The following is a 22,406-nucleotide window of genomic DNA, read 5'->3' as shown; positions in this document are numbered from 1 at the left end:
GGTGCGATAAACACGCGCTGTCGCACGCAGATAAAAAGTTCATGTAGAAACGAGCGCGGACGTTCGTCTGCAATGGCAGCGTTCAATTATTTCGCGGCGATAAGGAAAATCGTTGGGCAACCGGGGTATCGCTGTCTCTTTTCCATATCTGTATTCGTTCGATCAACAAATCGATCGCGTTGCATCGCCTCCCGAATGGATCAGCGTATCTGATAATTAGATAATTTCCAGAAATATCATCGGCTTCCGGAAACTTCGTATCTTCAATAAACACGAGCTGCTATTTTCGTGTTTATCCGTTCCGCGATCTTGATCGAATACTTTCCGTCCCGGCCGGCGTTCGTCCGGATTCAATAGTTCGCACGGTTTCGCATTTCGCGTTCGTACCGAAACGAGATGCTCGCAGCGGGATTCGCAAACAAGAAACGACCAAAAAACGCTCTCGACGTTCCAATGGTTTTAATTAGTTGTCGTCGTTCCCGTTCTCGGCCCGAGAATAAATTTCCCTCGGCCGTTCGTCGTTCGGTGAACCACGCGGCGTGGGTGAATGAAAAAACAGATGCTCGCCCGTCGAAAATATTGTTGACCACGGCGTATCGGAACGGCGATTAAATGTAATAATTAACGTTATCGACGCGTGTAGCGGTAGCCACTTCGATGTTCGCTATCGGTCGCTGTCAAGATCCCAATTGGATCTGTCTCGAGCACGACGATTCCATCGCTGCTGAAACTTCGTCGGGGATTATTTAGAAAATTCGCCGGATACCAAATTGTGATCGCGACGATATCGGCGCCCTCGCTTGTGTGTTCCTCTCGTCGATCGATCATCCGCGCGGCTGGAACTCGGTCGTGGAATTGGATCGCGCGCTCCGTTTCGTTTCGCCCGAATAAATCGGGACACGCCCCGGGACCGCGAATCTTCTTCGCGTTTCGCAAGTTCATTCTTTTTTCGTGTTTTCTTTTTTACCGCCGCGATCCGTCTTCCGGCACGGATCTATTTTCTACGCGGGGACCGCGCAAAACCACGGCCACCGCGCGAACGCTCTTATCCGTCCGGGAAAATGTTCTGAAGCCGAGAGTCGCGAGTACACAGGCGGTGTCGACGAAAAACGATCTAACAACCTCGCGTTGTAATTCTCGCGAGACGTCGCGCCGTAAGGACGGTTATCGTTCGTAGAATCGGCTGTCAGAAGACACTGCTTTGGCAAATACGCGACAATACAGTTGAGAATTCAATCGGTCGAATAGAATACGAAATAAGCGGTTCGAATAAAAATCGTTCTTACGTACCCAAGAGCGTCGTTCGATCACATTGTTAAATTACGAAATTCTCGTTCGCATACTCTCTCTCTCTCTCTCTCTCTCTCTCTCTCTCTCTCTCTCTCTTCCGCGCGTCTTCTTCTTTTTTTGTTTCTCTTTTTTCTCTCTCTCCCACGCGGATCCCCATTGACTTACCGCCGTTCGTGCATCGTCATGCGCTCGAATCATCGTTCTCTCTCTCCCGTTCGCACACTTTCCACGTTCACACGTTCACGCACGCACACACCCTCGTCTCGCTTCCCCCCCACCCCCACCCCTCGTCCTATTTATGTACATAATTAATTTAATGTTTCAACTACGCACGTCTACATACTTACCTATCTACCCGTCTAAAATAGTTTTTCACCTATCTACGTAGCTGCCGCTAGGCAGATAGATAGCTCGCCGCTATCTAGCCAGGAAGCCAGGCTAGTTAGCCGGCCAACTGTCCTTCTTTCTTTATTATTATTATTATTATTATTATTATTATTATTATTATTATTATTTTCTTCTGTCTCCGATAACGAACGGTATGGCAAGAGAGCTACGATATACTCGTTATGTACAGAGGAAAAGGACTGATAGAATATTTTTTTCATCGATTCGAAATGGCAGAGCGGCGGTAAACGTTCGAATTAAATTTACGATAAAACTCTAAAGTGAAGTGTTTTTTTGTTCTTCTCCTCCTGCGACCGTGTCAGCTCCGAAGCGAAATACGTTTTAGTCGTGTGTCTCGACGGGAAACGTCCACCCGTGCTGCTTTGTTCGCTCAAGATTTACAAAAGGTCACCGACCGCTTCGAACATTATTATTGCTGGCGTACGATCTGCATGCACGGAATAAATTCGTCTTTTCTTGAGCGGAAGAATTTGTAAAACTGCGCGGAGTGGCAAAACGAACTCTTATTCTCTCTCTCTCTCTCTCTCTCTCTCTTTCTCTCTCCGTGCGTGTAATGTGTTGTGTTGCGCGTGTGTAATGTAGTTGCGTCGTGTGTGCGAGCGCGCGCGTGTATAATGCGTTGTATGTACGTGTGCAATGTATTGTGCGTGTGTGTGTGTGTGTGTAATGTGTCGTGTTTCTCTTTTCTCCTCCTCTTTTCTTTTTTTTATCATTTTTGAGCGGAAAACAGTACCTGCGGCGTGACCGTTCCCTACTCTACAATCATACTATTTAGTTAGCTTTAATGAACACTTTGCGTATTGAATTACGAATAAATATTCAACTCGCAGCCTCGTAAAAAATCTTGGTTCCTCGTCTATAGGGTTTTCTTTCCTCTCGCAAAGCGAAGAATCACCACGTTCTCGTGTTTACATCTCGCGGAATGAAAACAAAACGTCGCACGGCTGCGTTGCAACGCGTATGTCGGATCCGGAATTGTTTCTCGCCTCTCTCTCTCTCTCTCTCTCTCTCTCTCTCTTTCTCTCTCTCTCTCTCTCTCTCTCTCTCTCTCTCTCTCTCTCTCTCTCTCTCTGTTCTCGTCTCCCCACCATCGAACGACCTCGCGTTCGAATCACCGATTAAGCGAATCCCGCTTACGATCGCGCGCAACCGCGATCGTAATCGTAATGATAACTGTTTAGTAGTTAAGTCCTTACTTGTACCGGTTTCAGTCGTCGTAGGGGTCGCAGTCGCAGTCCGAACTCTGTAGTCGCAGTAAATTGGTTGTCGCGGTGTGACCGTCGCAGTCGTTCTAATTGCAATTCGTAACCGTAACTGTAATCATAACCGTAACCATAAGTATTGTCGTCGATATTCATTTATGCGAAAACGCTCGCGCGCCCGCGCGGCTGTAACGCCTGAACAACATGCAGCGGGGGGTTGTTTTTCTTCTTTTTTTTTTTCTTAATGGAAAAATTTGTTTCTCTTTGTTTCGTCCTAGCTTAGCCTTGTTGTTTTAGTCGATCTCGATACCGATCTCTCGAGCCCGAGAGCTCGAGTTCGATTTTCCGTTTATCCCATCTTTCTCAGTTTTGTTCCTGGTTTCGCCTCGGTGTCGGCCAGCCTCGAAAGTCAAAAATTCGTTCGACCAAGTTTTCTAATTGCGTGTCCGCACGGATTGGTACGACGCAAACCATTGTTCTTCACACTCTGCTCGTTCATTGGATCTCGCAGAAGGGTAGTTTGCCGGTTAGTTCCTTGGTCTGTTCTTGATCCTGGCTGTTCGCGCCCTCGCTCTTCGGGCTACCGCCGTCCTCTAGTGAGCCCCCACCGCTACCGTGAGGGCAAAATGATTGTCATCTAAGCGCCAGGGTCGAGATCATCGGTGGTCGGGACGGTTTGTTGTCGAGTATTCTCTCGATCTCGTTCATTATGTTCGCATTCAGTTTTGGGATCAGCTGAAACCGTCACACGTTCGTTTCATCGTCAACGGGCCCACGTCAATATCTTCGTTAGACTGCGGATTTTTATGCGTTTATGGCGAATATATAAATCGATCGTACGCGAAACACGAAAACATTCGACGTCTATTACAGCTCTATTATAGACAATTTTTATGTCGCATTAAAATCTTCACAGTCTAGTTTGTTATTCTTTGCGCGATCGTTCGCGCGTGACTTCGCTATGCTAATTTCGGCTATTCGAAACGAAGCAGCGAGGCACTAATTAATTGCAACGTTAACCCTCTCGTCGCACCGTATTCTTCACAGTTACAACGACCAGAAGTATATTAAGGAATAATTCCTTAACCCCTCGCCGTATCATTTTCTGTACAATTATAATGATTAGAACTTTTCGGATCGCAATAATTTCTTAGAAGAAAAAGAAACTTTATATTTATTATGTATTATATATATATATATATATATATATAAATTATTATTTTATTATATTATATTGAATTTTATATTAAAATATTTATATATAAATAAAGTTTCTTTTTCTTCTAAGAAATTATTCCGATCCGAAAAGTTCTAATCAATTTCTTTTTCTTCTAAGAAACAGTAACAGTGATATTTTTAAGAAAAACGCTGTTCACCTTTACTTTAGAACATCTGAAGAATATTAACTAATTTTTCGGACCCGAAATAATATAACTCGTAAACAAAGCCGCGGATTGCATTTTTACAAAGGAACAAATTACTTAGAATGACCTCAGCTACCCCACATTTCCGTAATGCGAGACATTTATTGGGACACCCTGTATATATACACCTATTTAAATATAGGTGACGAGAGAATAGAATTTGATTCCGTCCAAACAACATTCACACCTAACAGCTAATTATTAGGAATATCCACCAGGAGTCTGACTCGTCAAAATACCGCAAGGAGTTAAAAGAAAACGAATATATTTATTGTGCGTCTGCATTTACTCGAACGTTTATATAGCGACGACGAGAGAGCAAAATTTTATCGAATGAAATATCGTTCACGCTTAGTACGAGTTATTCCCAAAAGAATCTTCGTCGCGAGTCAAACTCGTCGAAGCACAGCAAGGGGTTAAACGTGGTAAAAAAAGCATCTCGATTCCTTCAGAATCAGTACAGTAATGTCTCCCTTACTGACGCTCAGATTGTCCACTAAAATGGATAATTTGGGAAGAGGAGATACGATTATTCGAGCCTTGCGACTCGTTTTTATAATTGTGGACAATTTATAAGTATGAAAATAAATCGCTGGGCTCGAATAATCGTATCTCCTCTTCCCAGATTGTCCATTTTTGTGCGCAATCTGGGCGTCAATTAGAGAGACATTACTGTACTTCGATCCGGATTGCGAATCTTCGGGCATGCAAATCTCTGATTCGTTTCGAAACGATTGAAACGCGACGGTTGCAACGATCGTGCATAGTATCGCGATCGACGCATTCACTGGCATTACCTGTAAACTCTGAAGACTCTCGTACAATTGATCTATGTTTGATGCACCGAGAAGAAGGCACTGAACACTTTCATTCTTTAAAGACCACGCGATGGCCAGCTGTCCGAACGAACATCCGAGACGTTCGGCAAGAGCGCAGACGTCCCGCAGTTTGTCCGAATACTTTCGTGTTTCCTCCTCGACGGTCTTATCCTTCCAGCCGTATTCCTGCTGAAACAAATCGTCCAAATGAATCATTCCCGTGAGCCGCTAAGAGCGTTTCTATGTTTGCGTATCGTCTCTCTCCTTGTCCCATATAACATTGGAGTACGTACGTCTTTGTACAAGGATTGCGTCTCGTCCTCTGTCCAGCTGAACGAGGAATACTTATTCTGCAATCATTCACGATAAGAGATTCTACGGTCGTGTTTGTCTCTCTAAAGATTAATCGATCGGTTCGCAGAAATAGTGAATGGGCAACGTACGCAACGGCGATCTTACCTTGTAAGACGACCGCGATAAAAACGACACCCCGTAATCCTCCGGTTTCGTGGAAACCATACCGATCGTGACCGTGGACCATGCCATCAGACCGACGCCTAAACGAGAAAAACCATTTCGATATCATACCGATATTTCGTGTCGATCGTTGTCGCATTGTTTCGCCCCGCGTTCCTTTATCGTCGCTATCGTTTTAACCCTTTGGCTGCTGACGTATCTTTTCGGACATATGCGAAAACTGCGACACTAATTGCGCGTGTATGGGAAAAAATGTAAAACACTTTTCATACAATAAACTCGTTTGTATCGCTTTGCGACAACGAAAATTAAAAAATACCACTTATTTACATAAATTTGTTTTAATTAACACGTTGAATGCCACGGGGGTCACCGGTGACCGGCGCGCCCAAATTGATAGGAATATATATAATTTCAAACAAATGTCAATATCTAAAATTTTGTATTATTACCATCGTCGATTCGAACTGTGATCCCCGTCGCAATTAACATGTCAAACATGGTTAATATTCAAGTCGTTTAGTCGAGCTTTGAAAGAGTTATTACGTTTTAAAAGGTGACCGAATACATTTCCCGTGGTTCTAATCACGTCGATCGCGAAAGAAATCGTAAGACAAATGGTTAACACATTAATTCCGCGTACACGGAATTAATAATTATATTGACCTAGATAATAATTATAACGACCCAGGGCAGCCGATGACCTCGTTAATCGGACAGCTGTTTCCGAGGAGTGTACTCGTCGCGACAGAAAGTTTTGCCATTTCTCCGCGACGAGTGTACTCCTCGAAAACAGCTAGCCGATCAAGAAGGGTGTATCCTTTGATATTCTTTAAATTGTATATTAACACGTTGAATGCCACGAGGGTCACCGGTGACCGGCACTTAACTTGGAGGCGACGCCATGGGGGCCACCGGTGACCGGCGCGCCCAAATTGATAGGAATATATATAATTTCAAACAAATGTCAATATCTAAAATTTCGTATTATTACCATCGTCGATTCAAACGGTGACCCCTGTCGCAATTAACATGTCGAACATGGTTATACACTGTAACTTATCTATTGCAGATAATATTTCAACATTACATGTATCACATAAAAGAAAATTCATCGTGGCGTCACGGACAATTTCTGTAAAACCGGCGTGGCATTCAACGTGTTAAATTTCTGAATAAAATTGGTAATGAGCACAAATTCTAGTGATTTTGGAGCAACGTTATTACGTTCTCCTAGGAACGCTATCGCGCTCTTCGCATTTTTGGCACAACATATAAGAAAAGCGCGACAGCGCTCCTCAGCAGTCGAACGGTTAATCCACGCTCACCTATTTTGTTGTACAACTCCGGCATATAAAGTTCTGGTTTTTCCCTATAAAATAAATGATATTCGGCTTGCTCCACAATCGGTGTAACACAGTTGAATTGACGACAATTCGTATATGCCTCCATGATCTCCACCGGGGTCCAGCGAGACGTTCCCCAATACATCACCCATCCCTTGGTGATCACGTAATTCATCGCTCGCACTATCTCTGCAAAAGGTTTCGAACGGCAGACGATAAATAGTCGTGAATTATCATCGATTCGGATCTGTTTCCCGACAGAAAAGACTCTCGGACGCGACCGACGGTCAACCAAGCCGTTCATCTCGTGCACATAGACGTCGTGGTTCCGGAGCGATTGCGGTAGGGTGGACAGATATTATGATCGATGGCGTGTGTCGAGTCTTTTCTTTCGAGGAACGTGCTATACGGATACGCTTGGCCAACAAACCTTCCATCGGACACATCGGATCAACCTTGTGAATCATTACTATATCGATATAGGAGAGCTGCAATCTGACCAGAGACGCCTGCACCGATTCAATGATGTGTTTGCGCGATAATCCACGACCCTCTGCCCTGTGATCAATTTACATTTACTTTTGCCCCCCCCGAACATCATTCGGAACGATCAACGTTCCGATCGCTGTGCCGTGGATCTTCGTACAACGTGAATTATTTTACAAAGCCGGAAAGCGAACGGCGAATGCTCGAGATTCACAGAAATGCGCTAATCGAGTTCTCGAATCTGCCGATGCAGCTTCACAGGAGCAATTTCATGCTTTTTAACGCTGGAACTAGCTAAACTTCGTTATTTATTCGTACCATTCGTGCATGAATATGCTTGAAATTTATCGACTCGCGGAAACATTTCTACGCTTTATTGCGTTTCTTGGAACTTCCTTGACTCGTGCACGTTTTTATTTCTTTATTTATTTATATCTTTAATTTCATTGACTGCCACGCAAATTTAGCGCGTCTTGCCCTGGGTGCCAAGGTTTTATTTTAAAGAAAACACGAAGTTTTACAAAATATAATAATATTAACACTATGCCGTCCGGTGACACTACGCTGGTGCCATGCAAAAACTATCCGTTGTATGCCGGTGGTACCACTTTGGTGCCATTTTAAAAAACTGAAATAACATTTGAACTATATTTCTTGGGTGTTAAAAAGGCAGCAAAGTAACTATAGCATTGTGCTTATTTAACTAAGAATTAAGTACGAAAATTCTTGGATGACATATCTTAATTTTAGGAATTTACATTACCGCCATCTTCGAAATTTTTTTTTAAATCTAAAATTTCCAAGCTATTATGCCGGCGTCAAACAAAAGAATCACATCTAAGATCTGCGGACGGCATAGTGTTAAGTTACTGATATAATATTGCAATGGCATTTACAGTATTCTTTTTATTGATAATATGTTCTCTACACCAGGGGTGTCAAACCCGCATGCGGCCCGAGATGAACATTTTTGATGTCAAGTATCAGGACGTAAACAATAATTTAACTTTATATATGTTTATTACAATGTACTAGTCAAAATAAAAATATTTGTTTCTATGAACATTGATATTTTTTTTGCGGCCCACCTAAAGTTAAGCATTGTTTATTTATTATTATGGCCCAAGTTAGCTTTTGAGTTTGACACCCCTGCTCTACACTATATACATTTTTCATTCATCCTTTCTAATAGTTCCTAACTCAAATAGCCATTTGTAGCCAATCTACAAAGCAGTAAATGGGTTAACAACGCTGTGGTCGCGTACGATTGACTTGAATTCAACGAATACAGTAAATTCTCCCCAATTTTTCCTTCAGCTTGTAAACAAAAATGGACAATTTTGGAAGCGAAGATACGATTATTTGAGTCTCGCGGCTCATTTTTTTAGACGCCGATCGTCAATAATTATAAAAACGAGCTGCAACGCTCGAATAATCGTACCTCCACTTCAAAAATTGTTCATTTTTGTTTACAAACTGCAGGAGAATTGGGAAGAATTAGCTGCACCATTTTGTTTTAAAACGCGAAAAAGTGCTCTAATTCGGAAACGCTGCCCGTGCACGAAGATCCGCCGTCCGCCTAGGCTCTGCTAACTGCGCGAAGCGAAGCAACTCGTTACTTACTTAGTGTTCCAGTAGATTTTGGTAGTGACGACGTAGCTCGAGCGATTCCAAGCGCGTCGCAACAAAATCCGACCGAACTGGATTTCCGCTCTGTGCCCGCTATGCGCTTCGCTCAAGTCGAACACGTTTATGCCGCTGTCATAAGCGAGCGCGACCACTGCCTCTGCAGCTTCCTCGCTACTACATCCTCCAATACCGAAAGTCGTCCACGTACCTATGCGTATCAATGAATACTTCAGTCATTACGGAATTCCCCGTCCTCCGGATTTATTATTAACACAACACCGGATAATTAGATCGATCTTCTGCGAACGTACGTTCACGCTTCCGTTATATTCAACAATTAATACGACGACGCGTATGTGATATCAAGAGTAATCGACGTCTACATACCTCGCTTACGCTTCTCCGCGACAACTCACCTTGTTATGAATCATCCATTCTTCGGGCGCACCCTCGGACTCCGCGTTCTTCATCCCTTCTACTTACTCTTTTCTTCTAGTCTTGCCACCACGTTTTTCGTGCCAACTTTCTTTCTCCCCCCCTCTCTCTCTTTCTCCCGCTTTCTCTTTCTCTATTCACCAACTACATGGTAACGAGAACTAGCTATCAATTAACAACGGTGTGTAACGATCTACTTGCTTCCGCTCACCCCGTTATCCGCAGCCTCCAAGTTCAGTGTCTCTCTCCTCGTTGATTCGAAGCGCACGGCGACGGCTACGTAAATCCTCGTATTACCTTTCAACGTCTCGTTGACCCCGCACCCAGGAAAACCGGAACGCTGTTGCACGGGGGTGGGTGGGTGTGTGGAAACACCGACAGACAAGAAGCGGACCATAACGGGGGGTGGAAAAAGATAGACGCGCGCGTGCAAGCGGAAGAGCAAAGAGCTAAAACGATTCGTTTACGTAGAAGGAAAGAGAAGCGAATGCGTTCTGACGTTGCAGTGAAAATAAATGCTGGCTTGTCCCCGAACAAATTGCGGCCTCCCGATCCGAGCATTTTAATTCATGCTCGTCGTGCGGTCTACCTGGTCAAAAGCCGCCATCATTTAGCGTCTCGTTTGCTTTATTACGAGTGGATCGCGGATTTTACGCGTTCGCGAGACAAGAACGGTGAAATTGGTGGCGTTTAAAACGGCGGACGGATTCGAAGAATTCTCGTTGCGTTTGGCTTATTGAAATTATTTTCGCGTTTTCTATTTCTTTTTGCAACTGATACAGAAATATTGCGTTTCGTTCGATGATGTAGAATTGAAATCGTCGATGTCACTTTATTGTTAAGCGTCTTTTTGAATCTTCATCGTCAGTCGATTGCGGATTTTATGCTTTTTTTGCGAAGAATGAGTTGGCGAGGATAAAAAGAATATCGATGCGTTACATTCAATTTATTAGAATGATTAGACGAGGAAAGACATTTCTTGACTTTTTCGTATTTTGTCCAGAGATACAGAGCGCAATCACGGGTTACGGTTACTAATTGAAACGGTAATAATTAAAATCGCGAATGTCGCTCGATCTGACGACGTCGCTTCTAGCCTGAATCATTAGCGAATCGCGGATCTAGTGCATTCGTGCCAAGAACGATTACGAATCAAAGCCATGAATATTCTCTCATTATTTAGCCTTTTTCATCGGTTCGTGTCATTAGCGTATCCCGAATCTTATGCGCCTACGCCAAGCTTATTTCGTAAGGGTTCTGTAATTTATGCGAAGGGTAGATGAGAAACAATCGAACGAATCGGAGTCCGCCGACACGCCGGCGATTCGACTCGTCAGTATCGTCCGACGAAGAAAAAGAGACGTTTCCCGTCTCTTAAAACCGGCGCGGAAAAGTTCTATTCCGCCTAAAAATCCGCATCGCGATCGTAAGTTACGCGTACCATTTCACCGTCCGTTTCACTCGAAAGCACATTTTTATGCGCGTTTAAAATAGAACGCCGAGCGGTAAAACCGCTCGTAGCATTGATCTTGAAGACGCGCCCAGTGAACGTACAGCAGGATTCTCCCGTTCGAATGATTTCCCAGAAAGAGAGAGACAGAAAGAGAGAAAGAGAGAGAGAGAGAGAAAGATAAAGATAAAGATAAAGATAATGAGAAACATCTTAAAATCAGTTGCACCGATCGATGCGGATTTCAAATTCGACCGAAACGGAACGGAAAAATCGAGAGAAAATCGAACGGTCCGTCGAAAAGGCGAAGGCCGCAATTTCTTTGGCGGACAAGGGCCGAGGTCGGAGGCGTTTCGTATATGCGGGTGTACACATCGAGATGAAATAAAAAACGGTCGGAATATAGCCATGACTCTGTTCGGCACTACGAAAGTGGGGGAAAACATTCAGCGTACCTAATCCAACATTGGAAACACGTAGACCGCTTTTGCCCAAGTTGCGGTAGCGAATACCTGGCGAAGGATGCTGTAAGCGTTGCGCTTGTGCGGCAATGCAGTTAGTCAGTAGCTGTTCCTTCGTTCCAGCGGTATTGCTGCAGTGCACGCCAGAATCCACACCGCCGCCGCCACCGCCGCCGCCGCCGCCACCGCTACCACCGTTGAATTCTTCCATGCAATCCAGACTCGCTATAGGTGCACGGCAGCTGCGCGTACAAAGTGTACAAAGTATTAATAGGTTACGATCGATCGGATGCTCGATACAACCGCGCGAAACCTTAATGTCTACCCGTTTATCGCGCACAGATTTTCGAAAGAGAAAGAGAGAGAGAGAGACAGGGAGAGCGAGAGAGAGAGAGAGAGAGAGCGCGAGAGAGACATAGCTAGAAAGAGCGAAAGACATAGAAAGAGAGGAGAGAGAGAGAGGGGGAGAGAGAGAGAGAGAGAGAGAGAGAGAGAGAAATAGACACAGAAAGATCCGCCACGGCGTGCATGTGTTATCACTGCGTGTGGCAACCGTTTCGCAGCGAACCGACCCGAGAACAATAGAATCTCCCGCAGCCGAACTGCAAGGTCACGCCGTGACCCCGGCGCACGATCCCCTATGCACCCAGTTTTCTCGGTGATTCCTTAATGAATCGTGAATATAGAACGTCGGGGACTCGAAAGTATTTTGGCCGCGCGCCATCGCGGACGAAACGATCGTTCGCGGAGAGAAACCAAGCCGCGTACACGCGTACACGGAGGAAGTTAGGGCACCGGTCGGATACGGGAAGTTCCACCGGACGGAGTGTAGGACGGTTTCGTTGAATCGGCGCGGCAGATTCGGGCACGTTGTGCTGCGGGGAACGATTCGAGAAACGAATCGGGGGAGGAAGATTCGTTGCGGTTGTTCGACGACCGTGCGGAGCAACGCAGGCTTGGGGGGGAAATAAATTCTGTTCGTGCGGACGGTTTATCCGCATTTTCCGGGCGAGTCGAACTTGAAAATTCGCGCGAGTACTCGTGAATATTCATGCCAGGGTGGCGTCCGTCTACTCGCGGAGTCGGCCAATTTACCGCGGAATGGAACACCCGGTCCCCGGTCGATGTTTACAAACATTCGAGCGAGTAGAATTAATCAATAATGAAATTAGCCGGCGCGGCCGAGCTTCCGATTCGAATTCGATTCGCCCGAAAACGCGGGCTACACCTAGAAAACAATTTCGTTTCCGCAAGCTCGATTTGTTTTCGCCCCCCAGAGTGTTCTACGTTACGATTCGTGCCATCGATATTTCGGCGCGTCCGGGTATAGTTAATGGAAGAGAGAGAGAGAGAGACAGAGAGAGAAATATAGCGAGATAGAGAGCAAGAGAGAGAGAGAGAGAGAGAGAGAGAGAAATATAGTGAGATAGAGAGCAAAAGATAGATAGATAGATAGATAGATAGATAGAGAGAGAGAGAGAGAGAGAGAGAGAGAGAGAAATATAGCGAGATAGAGAGCAAAAGAGAGAGAGAGAGAGAAATATAGAGAGATAGAGAGCAAAAGAGAGAGAGAGAGAGAGAAATATAGAGAGATAGAGAGCAAAAGAGAGAGAGAGAGAGAAATATAGCGAGATAGAGAGCAAAAGAGAGAGAGAGAGAGAGAAATATATCGAGATAGAGAGCAAAAGAGAGAGAGAGAGAGAGAGAGAAATATAGCGAGATAGAGAGCAAAGAGGGAGAGAGAGAGAGAGAGAAATATAGAGAGATAGAGAGCAAAAGAGAGAGAGAGAGAAATATAGCGAGATAGAGAGCAAAAGAGAGAGAGAGAGAGAGAGAGAGAGAGAGAGGGAGAGAGAGAGCGAGCGAGCGAGATCAGTAGGTATCTATTTTAAAGTGGCCGGGGAATTGTGATACAGTGACGGAGCTATCGGTCGATCGACTATATGACGTCACGATAATGATTTCGGATCGTCGACGGGGAATGCACGATTCTTACTACTGTGCCGAAGAGCGTCCGTGGAGCGGTGAAATCGGGGCGAAAGAACGGAGGTAAAAGAGTACGACGATGAAGGAAACGTCAAGGACGTTCGACGTCGAACGAGGGCTGGCTCGGCGGGGGATATCTATTTGCGTGTATGGTAACGACCAAGAAACTGGCAAACTAGCGTACAATTAAAAGTAGAGTGACATCGATTCGCGTACAGGTATAGTAGGTCAGTGGATCTGTGGCGTACATGCGGCGGCACGATTAGACGATCTATCACGATGGACGCACGATCGAACACGTGCGTCCACGCACATGGGAGAGCAACACGACGACGGGGCAACAAAGTTACGGTTGTACGTTGGGTAAAGCGTTATCGATAGCGTGCGTCGATTAAAAACGTCGTATGCGATCGCCGCGATCGCCGTTGTCTCAGGCATCGCCTTCCGATTCCCTCTTCTCCGGGACACACTCTACCGTCGGTCTCCTCCTCAAACACGATCCGCTCTCCAGAAGCGAGACAAGTATCATCGCGAGTCAAGCACGGAAACAACCACCCCTGGCGTCGGTTCGAAATGGGTTCGTCGTTGTTCGAAGTGTTCCAACAAAAGATTGTTTCGCCGAGCTGTTAGGCGGGCAGTAGCGTGGAAACGAAAAGAAATCATAGAGAAAGTGATAGATGACAGAGAAAAATAGATAGAAATAGACAGATAGATATATAGATAGACAGATGGATAGATATAGAAAGAGAGAGAGAGAGAGAGAGAGAGAGAGAGAGAGAGAGAGAGAGAGAGAGAGATGTGACTCGGTGGAATCTTACTTACCGATAAATCGTAGGCAGCGAATAATAGTCGTCGTCTTCCATACTACTGTTTGTATTCGCGTTGTTATTCGTATCATTTCCAGCCGTGGACGTATTACCAAGATTGCACAACATTAAACGGGACATTGTACGGTGTGTGCGTGTGCGTGTGTGCGCGTGTAACTATGCGTGTCTCTCTGTGTTCTCTGTGTGTATGTGTGTGTGTGAGTCGAGACGAGGTGAGACGAGGACGCGAGAGGCTTTCAGCTGTTCCCAAGGAAGCGAGAACTACTCGGAAGAAGGGTTGTTCTAGCGCGAATCGGATGGCGATCGGACTGCGAAGTAACGAACAAGCATCGGACCATTCGGAGCGAGCCGTGGATCGCTAAGATTCCGTATAGATCGTACAGATTTGTGTGTACGCGTATGCGCGCGCGCGCGCGCTTCCGTGCTACGTGTGTGTGCACGTATGTACGTATACGTGATGCAGCCTCGATCCGGTGCGTCGAAATCGGTCGGCCACCGATTCGCCCCCCAAAAAATGAAAGAGAAGGAAGAAGAGTCGTTCTCGAACGGTTCTGATATATTCGTTATTGCGCGTACGTTTATATATAGGCACTAATTTTCCTCTCTTTTAAATATTTTCGTTTTTTTTAGCGATTATTTTTTTCGTTTCTCTCTCTTTACTTAAGTTATTTAGGCACCACAGAGTAAAGAACAAACGGGGAGGGGGGGCGGAGGAGGCGAGGGAGGAAGGGAGGGGGTAACAAGTCCGCACGCGACTATTCTGGTAAAGGTAGAGGCGGCGGGACGTGTTTTAGTGACCTGTTTCGCACAAGTCGGCTCGATCACTACACTGCGCGGAAACCGGAGCACGGAACTCCACTCGTTTTAAAAGCAACGTGTCGTTCTGTACATTACGTAGAAACGAACGGCGTGGTCGATATGAGTATTTCGATATGTGATGCGATTGCTATTCAATTCGACGTACGGAAAGATATACATATATATGTATGCATATACGTGCGTCCATATACACGTACATATAGATATATATACATATATATATATATATTACTTCGTTATCTCTCTGTCGTTCCAGGCGTGTGTATATATGCGTACGTGTGTGTATGCCGTTTCCTTCTTTTTTTTTTCTTTTTTCCTCTCCTCGTTCTTATTAATTTCGCTCGTCGGCAGGAGCGGGCTGGCGGACGGGGGAGAGGGAGGTCAGAGGAGAGGCGCGACGACGACGACGATGATTATTGCCTTCGAATCCGCCGCTCGTTCCGGACTTGTTTCACCACCACCACCAACCACCACCACCCGGGGTACTCGAAACAGCCACTATTCCCTCTCTCTGTTCGTAGGAATCGAAGAGGTGTCCAAAGGTGGCCGAACGGGACGGTAATTCTCGTGGGCCCGTGTTACACGCACTGCCAATCCCGTTCACGGCTCGTGCAGCGGCGAGAACGCTGCTGCAGTCCCAGTAGTCCGGCTTCCGGTTCCAGGTTGGGGCTCGATTTTTTCTTCGACCTCGACTTCGACTTCGGCTTAGGCCTCGATCTCGGCTTCGGCTTCGCGCGTACTGTCGACCGCGAGTTCGTTCCCGAATCGCGTGGCGATTCCAGCATTAAACTTCGTTGTCGATCGCGTGTGCGTAAGGACATGCGACGCGCGGACTAGAGAATGATTCTCGGCGAAGAAAGCACACCGGGGCTACTACCGTGATCTCGGGGGACACCCACGAGAGAGCAGTACCCTTCTTTTTTTTTCGATTCTTTCTTTTTTTTTATTTTTTCGTTCTCTCTCCGGTTGATCGATTCTTGCGGGGTGTTTGGTTTTGCACCGCGGGAGAGAGAGATACGTCACCGGCCGTGACGAAGACGAAGGGAAGAAAAGGCCGTTCCGGAGGAGCAACGGTTCTACGGTTTCGTACGAGCGGGGGCGGTTTTTCGTTCACAGAGAAAACGAGAATGATGAAGCACCGACTGACGACGACGTTGACGACGCTGACGACGCTGACGACGCTGACGACGACGACGACGACGACGACGACGGGAACGCGACAACGGAAACAACGTTCGTAGAAACGGCAAGTGGCTATACCTCGGACGTGTGGCAAGCAACACTGCACAAATTGGTTCCACTGTGACTCCCTCCTTCGCAGCAGCAGCGACGAGCGTGCGTGCCTCCGTGCCTCCGTTGCCACCGTGCCTCCGTTGCCACCGTACCTCCGTACCTCTGTACCTCTGTACCTCCGTAGTACCTCCGTAACCGCCGTTCCTCTGCGCTCCCTCGAGCACACGGATCGCGAGCCGAGCGGGTGCCAAAGCGCGCGCGCCCACGCCCGCGCACTGCGACCACCGCGATCACCGAAGAACACCTCGCGCCCTCGCTTCACCCCCTGGTTCCGTCCACCAGCTTCCATGCCCTCTACGGCCGCCGTCCCCGCGCCTCGCCGCCTCGTCAAGCGGAGCCGAGCCGAGCCGAGCCGAGCCAGAGGGTTGCGGTCCATCTCAGGGCGCATGACGTTGCCTACGTCGCATTCGGCGCATTCGGCGCATTCGCCGCATTTGTCGCATCGAGTCGCCCTCGCAGCTATATCTCTACCTTCACCTGATCTCGCTCGCTACCTATGCATCTCTATCTCCCTCTCTCTCCCTCTCTCTTCATCTCTCTCTCTCCCTCTCTCTTCCTCTTTCTCTCTCTCTCTCCCTCTCTTCCTCTCTCTCTCTCTCCCTCTCTCTCCCTCTTCCTCTCTCTCTCCCTCTTCCTCTGTCTCTCTGTCTCTCTGTCTCTCCGCGGATCCCACACCCTTCCTCCCGCACAGACAGATTCGCAGACTGTATCCTTCCTCGCGAATCTCGACGCGCGAGCTCGGCTCCTTTTCGCGATCGCCGCTCGCACAGCTCGCCAATCAAATCCGCCAAATCTTGGCCTCCGTTCTGCACCAACGTTCGGCATTGGCCGGACGACGGATCTGCGCGCGGTACTCGAGAGGTGCGCAGGCAAATCGCTTTTTATCTAGACTTCTTCGCTCTTCGGATTCTCTAAGGCTGCGTTATTTCGTTATCCGGCTATCGATTCAGATAAGTTCCCGTCGTTGTACAACTCCGTCGCCTGTGTTCGTCAGTTATCGTTGTTCATGCATTGTTCAGAGCTCGGGAATTGCTCGAACGACGAGCTTTTTTTCTGCGTGGGGTATCGTCGCGTGGTATTTAGCTCACACGCGAAGGTAGATTGTTGACTCGTCGGTAGATCGTTTCTCACGACTCGGCTCTATCGAATCATAGAATTTTCCTGTTAACAGTACATCTCTTCGTTCTTTTATTCGTCGGCCGTTGTTGTTGCTCTCTTACGTTGTTCACAGCTGGAGAATTGTTCGATGGGTACGCGCGTACCGAATCGTTGCGTGGCATTTTTTGTTTGTCCGCGAAGACGACTTCTTTGGGTAGATTGTCTCCTTGCTTGTCTGATCGAACGATCCGTTGACCGTTGCCCCAATCAGCGATCGCGTCCGTTCCTCCATCGTTCGATGCTTCGTCGTTTGTTTAAACAATTCGCAGTTCCGCGGATTTAGCCGGATTTCGCTGCGAGGTCTGCGGTTACGTGAAAATAATTTTGTTTGAGTTTCATGTATCGGCGAAATCGCGATATATGCTCGAACAAAAATAGCAAATCGATGGAAATGATTCACGAGCATCAGTCTCGTATTTTACTCCGAATAAATTGTACTCGCGCCCCGAATCGTAGCTCTTGTCGGCTACTGATTACGATTCCGGCCACGAGCATTTGGACACTTCACGACGATATCTAATCAACGGCACGGTATTATGATTATTGAAATGTGGAATTTCACACGGTCGTGATTCACGGTGGAGATTCGCGAACAAAATTGATGAAACAGAAACTTTCGAACTGCTTCCTAATATATTTCATTTTGTTAACCAGTTAGCTGTGGCGCCTCCATTTCAGAGCGCGCATATATATATGTGTCGCGAGAATCAAGCGACGACGAGTATACTCGTCGAACACGATGTAAGTGTCGCTGTTAAAATATTGGGTCAAAAAGACGGTTTTATTTGATAAATCAAGCGACGACGAGTATACTCGTCGAACACGATGTAAGTGTCGCTGTTAAAATATTGGGTCAAAAAGACGGTTTTATTTGATAGAATTAACAATTTTATTACCAATATTTACTCATTCACTCGACGTTAACATATACCATATACATAATAAACGAAAAACCCAGGGATAATCGAATACTTATAAAAGTTAAAAATTCAAATTGCTGCTGCAGAGAGAGTGGTATTTAGCAAAGCAAGGAACAATATACAATAGCACTTTGCACGTCGAGCACCAATACCGTGATTCTTTTCGAATTTTATTTGTATAACAATGTAAACAACTTCGCGCAGGATCGGCCTGAAAATATTCTGAACATCTTGAAATTTGAGAATACGTTTTTGTTTTCCTTAAAATTACAATTTAAACAGCCAATGGTCGCTGCTTCTTACGCGCGACGAGTATACTCGTCGTGTCACAAAATATTGCCATTTCTCTATGACGAGCATGCTCGTCGAACACAGCTAACTGGTTAATCCTGGCAGACCGATTGTATAAATATACTGTGACCTAACGTTTCCAACTCGTACTCCTTGAATAATCTTAATAGGCTTGTTTCGTCAGAAGCTATTCCTTTTCCTTAACACTTTTAGCTATCCAGAAGCCTATTAACGAGCTTTTTAATGGCTGTGCTATATTTGAAAGAAGCTTGATCATTCTCTCTTAAATAACAACCTTGAGAGGGAGAAGGCGAGGGATAGAGAGGGAGGGAGAAGAGAGAGAGAAAGAGAGAAAGAAAGAGAGAGAGATTATTGGATTTTATGATTCAAGACGCCTAATTGGCTTACCAATGAAATTTGTACCACTAGTGGGCGATTCGCTGGGGGAAACCTTGAATTATTTATCTCTAATTTGTAAAGGACGCAGCTACCGGTGAGTAGACTGTTAACTCCTGTTGCACTTAAAAGCGCTCGTTTTAGATATTGTGACTCTCGGAATAGAAGAGCAGGATAAGAAGCACGTCGAGTGGAGGGACGGCTTAAATGATTCCTTTCGCGTTGAAAGACTTGTTTTAAGAATTTCAGCTTGTGCAACGCGTCGGCCGCGAAGACCGAGCATCCGATATTAAACGCGCAGAAATTGTAAGCATAATTTCATCGAGTGGACGTAAAATGAAAATTTCCTACTCCGATTACACAGCAGAAAGAATTATTACCAGAAAGAATAAACGAATTCCCTTTCGCGACAATTTTAATCGCTCGAAAACAACGCGAACGGCATCCTTCCAACGTTTCCGCTCGCATTCGACCCTACGCCTACTTTCGCCGTAAGTGCATAAAAATCCCCCTAGTCTGCTCGCAACTGTCCAAATACTCGCGAACAACGGCGCACGTTCTTTCTTTTCTGTTTTTTCCTCCAGCGTATCCGTTTCGTTCCGGCGACTTCGCGACCCCTGTGTCCCACTTAATTGCAACGCTTCGCGTCGCTTCCGTGGACCAGCATCCGAAGCGAGAAAATTAATTGGAGGTTCGATCAATCTGTAATTGCGTTTCGGGCGCATAAGCAGATGTTACGTGTGAAATCCGGGCGGAAAACAGGCTCGGCTCTCGTGCGAGAAGAACGGGCGAATTTAAAAATCCTTTGCGGAGCCGCCGTATCGACCCGAACGCAGCACACCGAGGGGTCGAACAAAAGTGATTCAACGGTGTGCATCGGAATTAGTGGAACACGCGCGACGATGCACACGCTTCGCGGCACGGAACACGGTGCCGCCATTGTGCGGGATGTGCACGCGTGAAATGCACGCCTTAGCTGTTTCGATCACGTCGTTTCGGCCCCGTCCACCCCCTTTGTTTCTTACCGGTTGGGAAACGGCAAGACGGGGTTCGCCGGATCGATTCATAGTTTTGACGCCTTTCGCACTGTATCTGCGGGCACATAGGCGTGCACAGGGTGTTGTTCGAACGGTCGGGGCTACGTTTCGGGAGGCCCGGGGCCAATCTGGAATTGAAATCAGCGAGCGCGAGCCTCGATATTCGCTCCGATATTCGGCTTGTTTTCCGACGTATTAACCATTCGAGATCTCTCACTGATCCGCCAATAGTGGCGCGAGTAAGTCAGGTCAGGAGGAGAGCGTGGACAGTGGCGTAGCGCGCCAGGGACAGAGGCGGCGGGGGTTGGCTCCTCTCGCGCCGCCATTGGCCGCACTTTGATCGCTGATAACTCGATAACCGAGCCGAATCCGCGATTTTTTCACTCTCGAGTTTCGCTCGATAACGTCCCGAGGAGCTCGTCCCTTCGAATATATCGGGCCGGTTCAACGGCCTGCGCGCGGCCTCGCGAATGTCCACGTACCGGGAATATCGACACATGTAAAACGTAAACAATAGGGGAAAGCAAGGATTGACGAACGAGTGGAAAAGCGAAATGACAACGACCTCAGCGACAACGCCGCATTGCGGATCCGGTGTGGTGACGTGCAGCTGACCCCTTCCTGAGCCGTTTATGACCGCCCACGTTGTTCGACCTACCGACCCATATAGCACATATGCGTTCGACCTACTGCCATCCGACCTTAGCTCCGATCCGATCCCTTTAACCATGCGTAACCCTCTGTCGCACGCTAAATACGTCACCGTGTATCGTTTTCCATACACCGTCGCGTTATCGCGAAATTCTCCGGCAAAGACCTTGCGACTACCTTTTCTAGAGCACGCTTGCGCGCGCGCGCGCGCGCCCGACCGCGCCGCCGTGAAAATTAAAAATTACCCGTCGAGACCGTAAAAAAACCCTTCGCGTTTGCCTTTCGTCACCCGAATTTTTTGTTGCCCTCGTTCGAGCAGCAAGATCATCTTTTATTCAGGGGATTAACGACTCTTACGGAGTTTTCGAAAGTTTTCAACGCCTTGCATGCGATTTCTCAACCCTCCCACTCCCCGGGGAGGGGGATGGTACAACTCGCTGATTCTCTCCGCGTTTGTAGCTGCTGCGAAATAAGTGTTTTGTCGGCGTGGCGTAATTAGCGCGCTTTCGGGCCGATGGAGCGGCAAGGATTTATTCGTAAACTTGTTAGCAGCAGCCTGCGGATTGAATCGTAAACCAACGGGACACCGTCGCGACGATTCCGCTTTCGATCGTGGCTGTTGTCTATAGGCTTCCGGATCGAAGTATTATTCGCTGCCTGCGAATAAAAGTATTATCTTCGGGCACGAATGAAAATAGGAACACCGCTGTCATCGATAGAGGACGACCAAGGAATCGTTGTTCGTTCAAGCCGCTCTACGGATAAAAACGTCGTCCTCGCGTTCGAATAAAAAGCTCGCCTCCTCCAAGAGAAGCCGGTGTTCTCTCTTAATCGCTAAACGAACAATATGATCCCCGTGTTCGAACGGGGCTCGTTCAAACCCTCCGAATAAAAAACATCGTCTTTTCGTTCAACCAAAACCCTGGCTCCTTCTATAATATGACATGAAGAAATATTAGGTCTACCGGAAAGTTCTGTCCGTTTGAGAAATGAAAGGAGATAATAGATTCTTCATAAATTTAGTAATATTCATTGTACGATATAATTTCCGTCGTTACTTATGACCTCTTGCCAGCGTGATGGCAATTTGTGAGCAACATTTTTCAAAAATATATGTCTCCAAAGGAATATGTGCATATCTATCGAAATTTGCAATGACATCATCAGACAGAACTTTCCGGTAGAGACCTACTATTTCTTATTTGAAATCACCGAACTAAGAAAGAATTGTCTTCACGTTCGAGTGCAAACAGAAACACCAGCTTTCGCGTTAGAAGGCGATGAAAATGTCGTTGCTCGTTCAAACCGTCCGTACGAAAACATCGCCTTGAACCGAAAAGAAACCTCACTCTTTCCGATACAAGGCGAAGAACTGTTCCATAATGTTTCTAGTCACCGAACTGAACAAAATTATCTTCGAGTACAAGCAAAAATTTCACCTTTCCCGATAGAAGAAAGGAGAAAGTGTTCTTGCCCGTTCAAACCCACCGAACAAAAACATCCTCTCGTACAATCGAACATCTCGTCCCTTCTAATACAAGATGAACAAATGTTTCTTCCTTATTCGAAGTCACTGAAACAATGATCATCGCAATGGAATGC

At 46.6% G+C, this 22,406-nt stretch overlaps 1 protein-coding gene across 5 annotated transcripts; it reads right to left on the bottom strand.

Moving 5' to 3' along the window:
- Positions 1 to 444: 444 nt before the first annotated feature.
- Positions 445 to 16,367, bottom strand: Hk (potassium voltage-gated channel subfamily A regulatory beta subunit hyperkinetic). 5 transcript variants are annotated; one of them, XM_033485401.2, is made up of 9 exons: positions 14,235 to 16,367; positions 11,421 to 11,668; positions 9,075 to 9,288; positions 7,396 to 7,523; positions 6,948 to 7,154; positions 5,602 to 5,699; positions 5,436 to 5,492; positions 5,122 to 5,331; positions 445 to 3,635 (listed from the first exon to the last, which is right to left on the bottom strand). In XM_033485401.2, exons 1-9 carry the CDS (start codon positions 14,357 to 14,359, stop codon positions 3,534 to 3,536), a joined length of 1,389 nt encoding a protein of 462 aa, XP_033341292.1. In that variant the 5' UTR covers positions 14,360 to 16,367; the 3' UTR covers positions 445 to 3,533. The 5 variants fall into 5 exon arrangements, with proteins under 5 accessions (XP_033341292.1, XP_033341294.1, XP_076379974.1 ...); XM_033485403.2 differs by having other exon boundaries at positions 5,122 to 5,328; XM_076523859.1 differs by lacking the exon at positions 14,235 to 16,367 and having other exon boundaries at positions 11,421 to 12,817.
- Between the last annotated feature and the right edge of the window lie 6,039 nt (positions 16,368 to 22,406).

This window comes from Megalopta genalis, chromosome 7, assembly GCF_051020955.1.
Source record: "Megalopta genalis isolate 19385.01 chromosome 7, iyMegGena1_principal, whole genome shotgun sequence".
Taxonomy (NCBI): domain Eukaryota; kingdom Metazoa; phylum Arthropoda; class Insecta; order Hymenoptera; family Halictidae; genus Megalopta; species Megalopta genalis.
The sequence above is the reverse complement of the archived record's forward strand: the minus strand, read 5'-3'. Positions and strand labels throughout refer to the sequence as shown.

What these genes read in the sequence shown, in the direction of transcription:
- Hk (XM_076523859.1), bottom strand. Translation starts at nt 11,865, where the DNA reads ATGTCTTTCGCTCTTTCTAGCTATGTCTCTCTCGCGCTCTCTCTCTCT. An exon ending in TCCGATGTGTCCGATGGAAG is followed by an intron (nt 7,155 to 7,395) that starts GTTTGTTGGCCA and finishes AACCTTTTGCAG; the next exon opens with AGATAGTGCGAGCGATGAAT. An exon ending in GGAGTTGTACAACAAAATAG is followed by an intron (nt 5,700 to 6,947) that starts GTGAGCGTGGAT and finishes TTTCTCGTTTAG; the next exon opens with GCGTCGGTCTGATGGCATGG.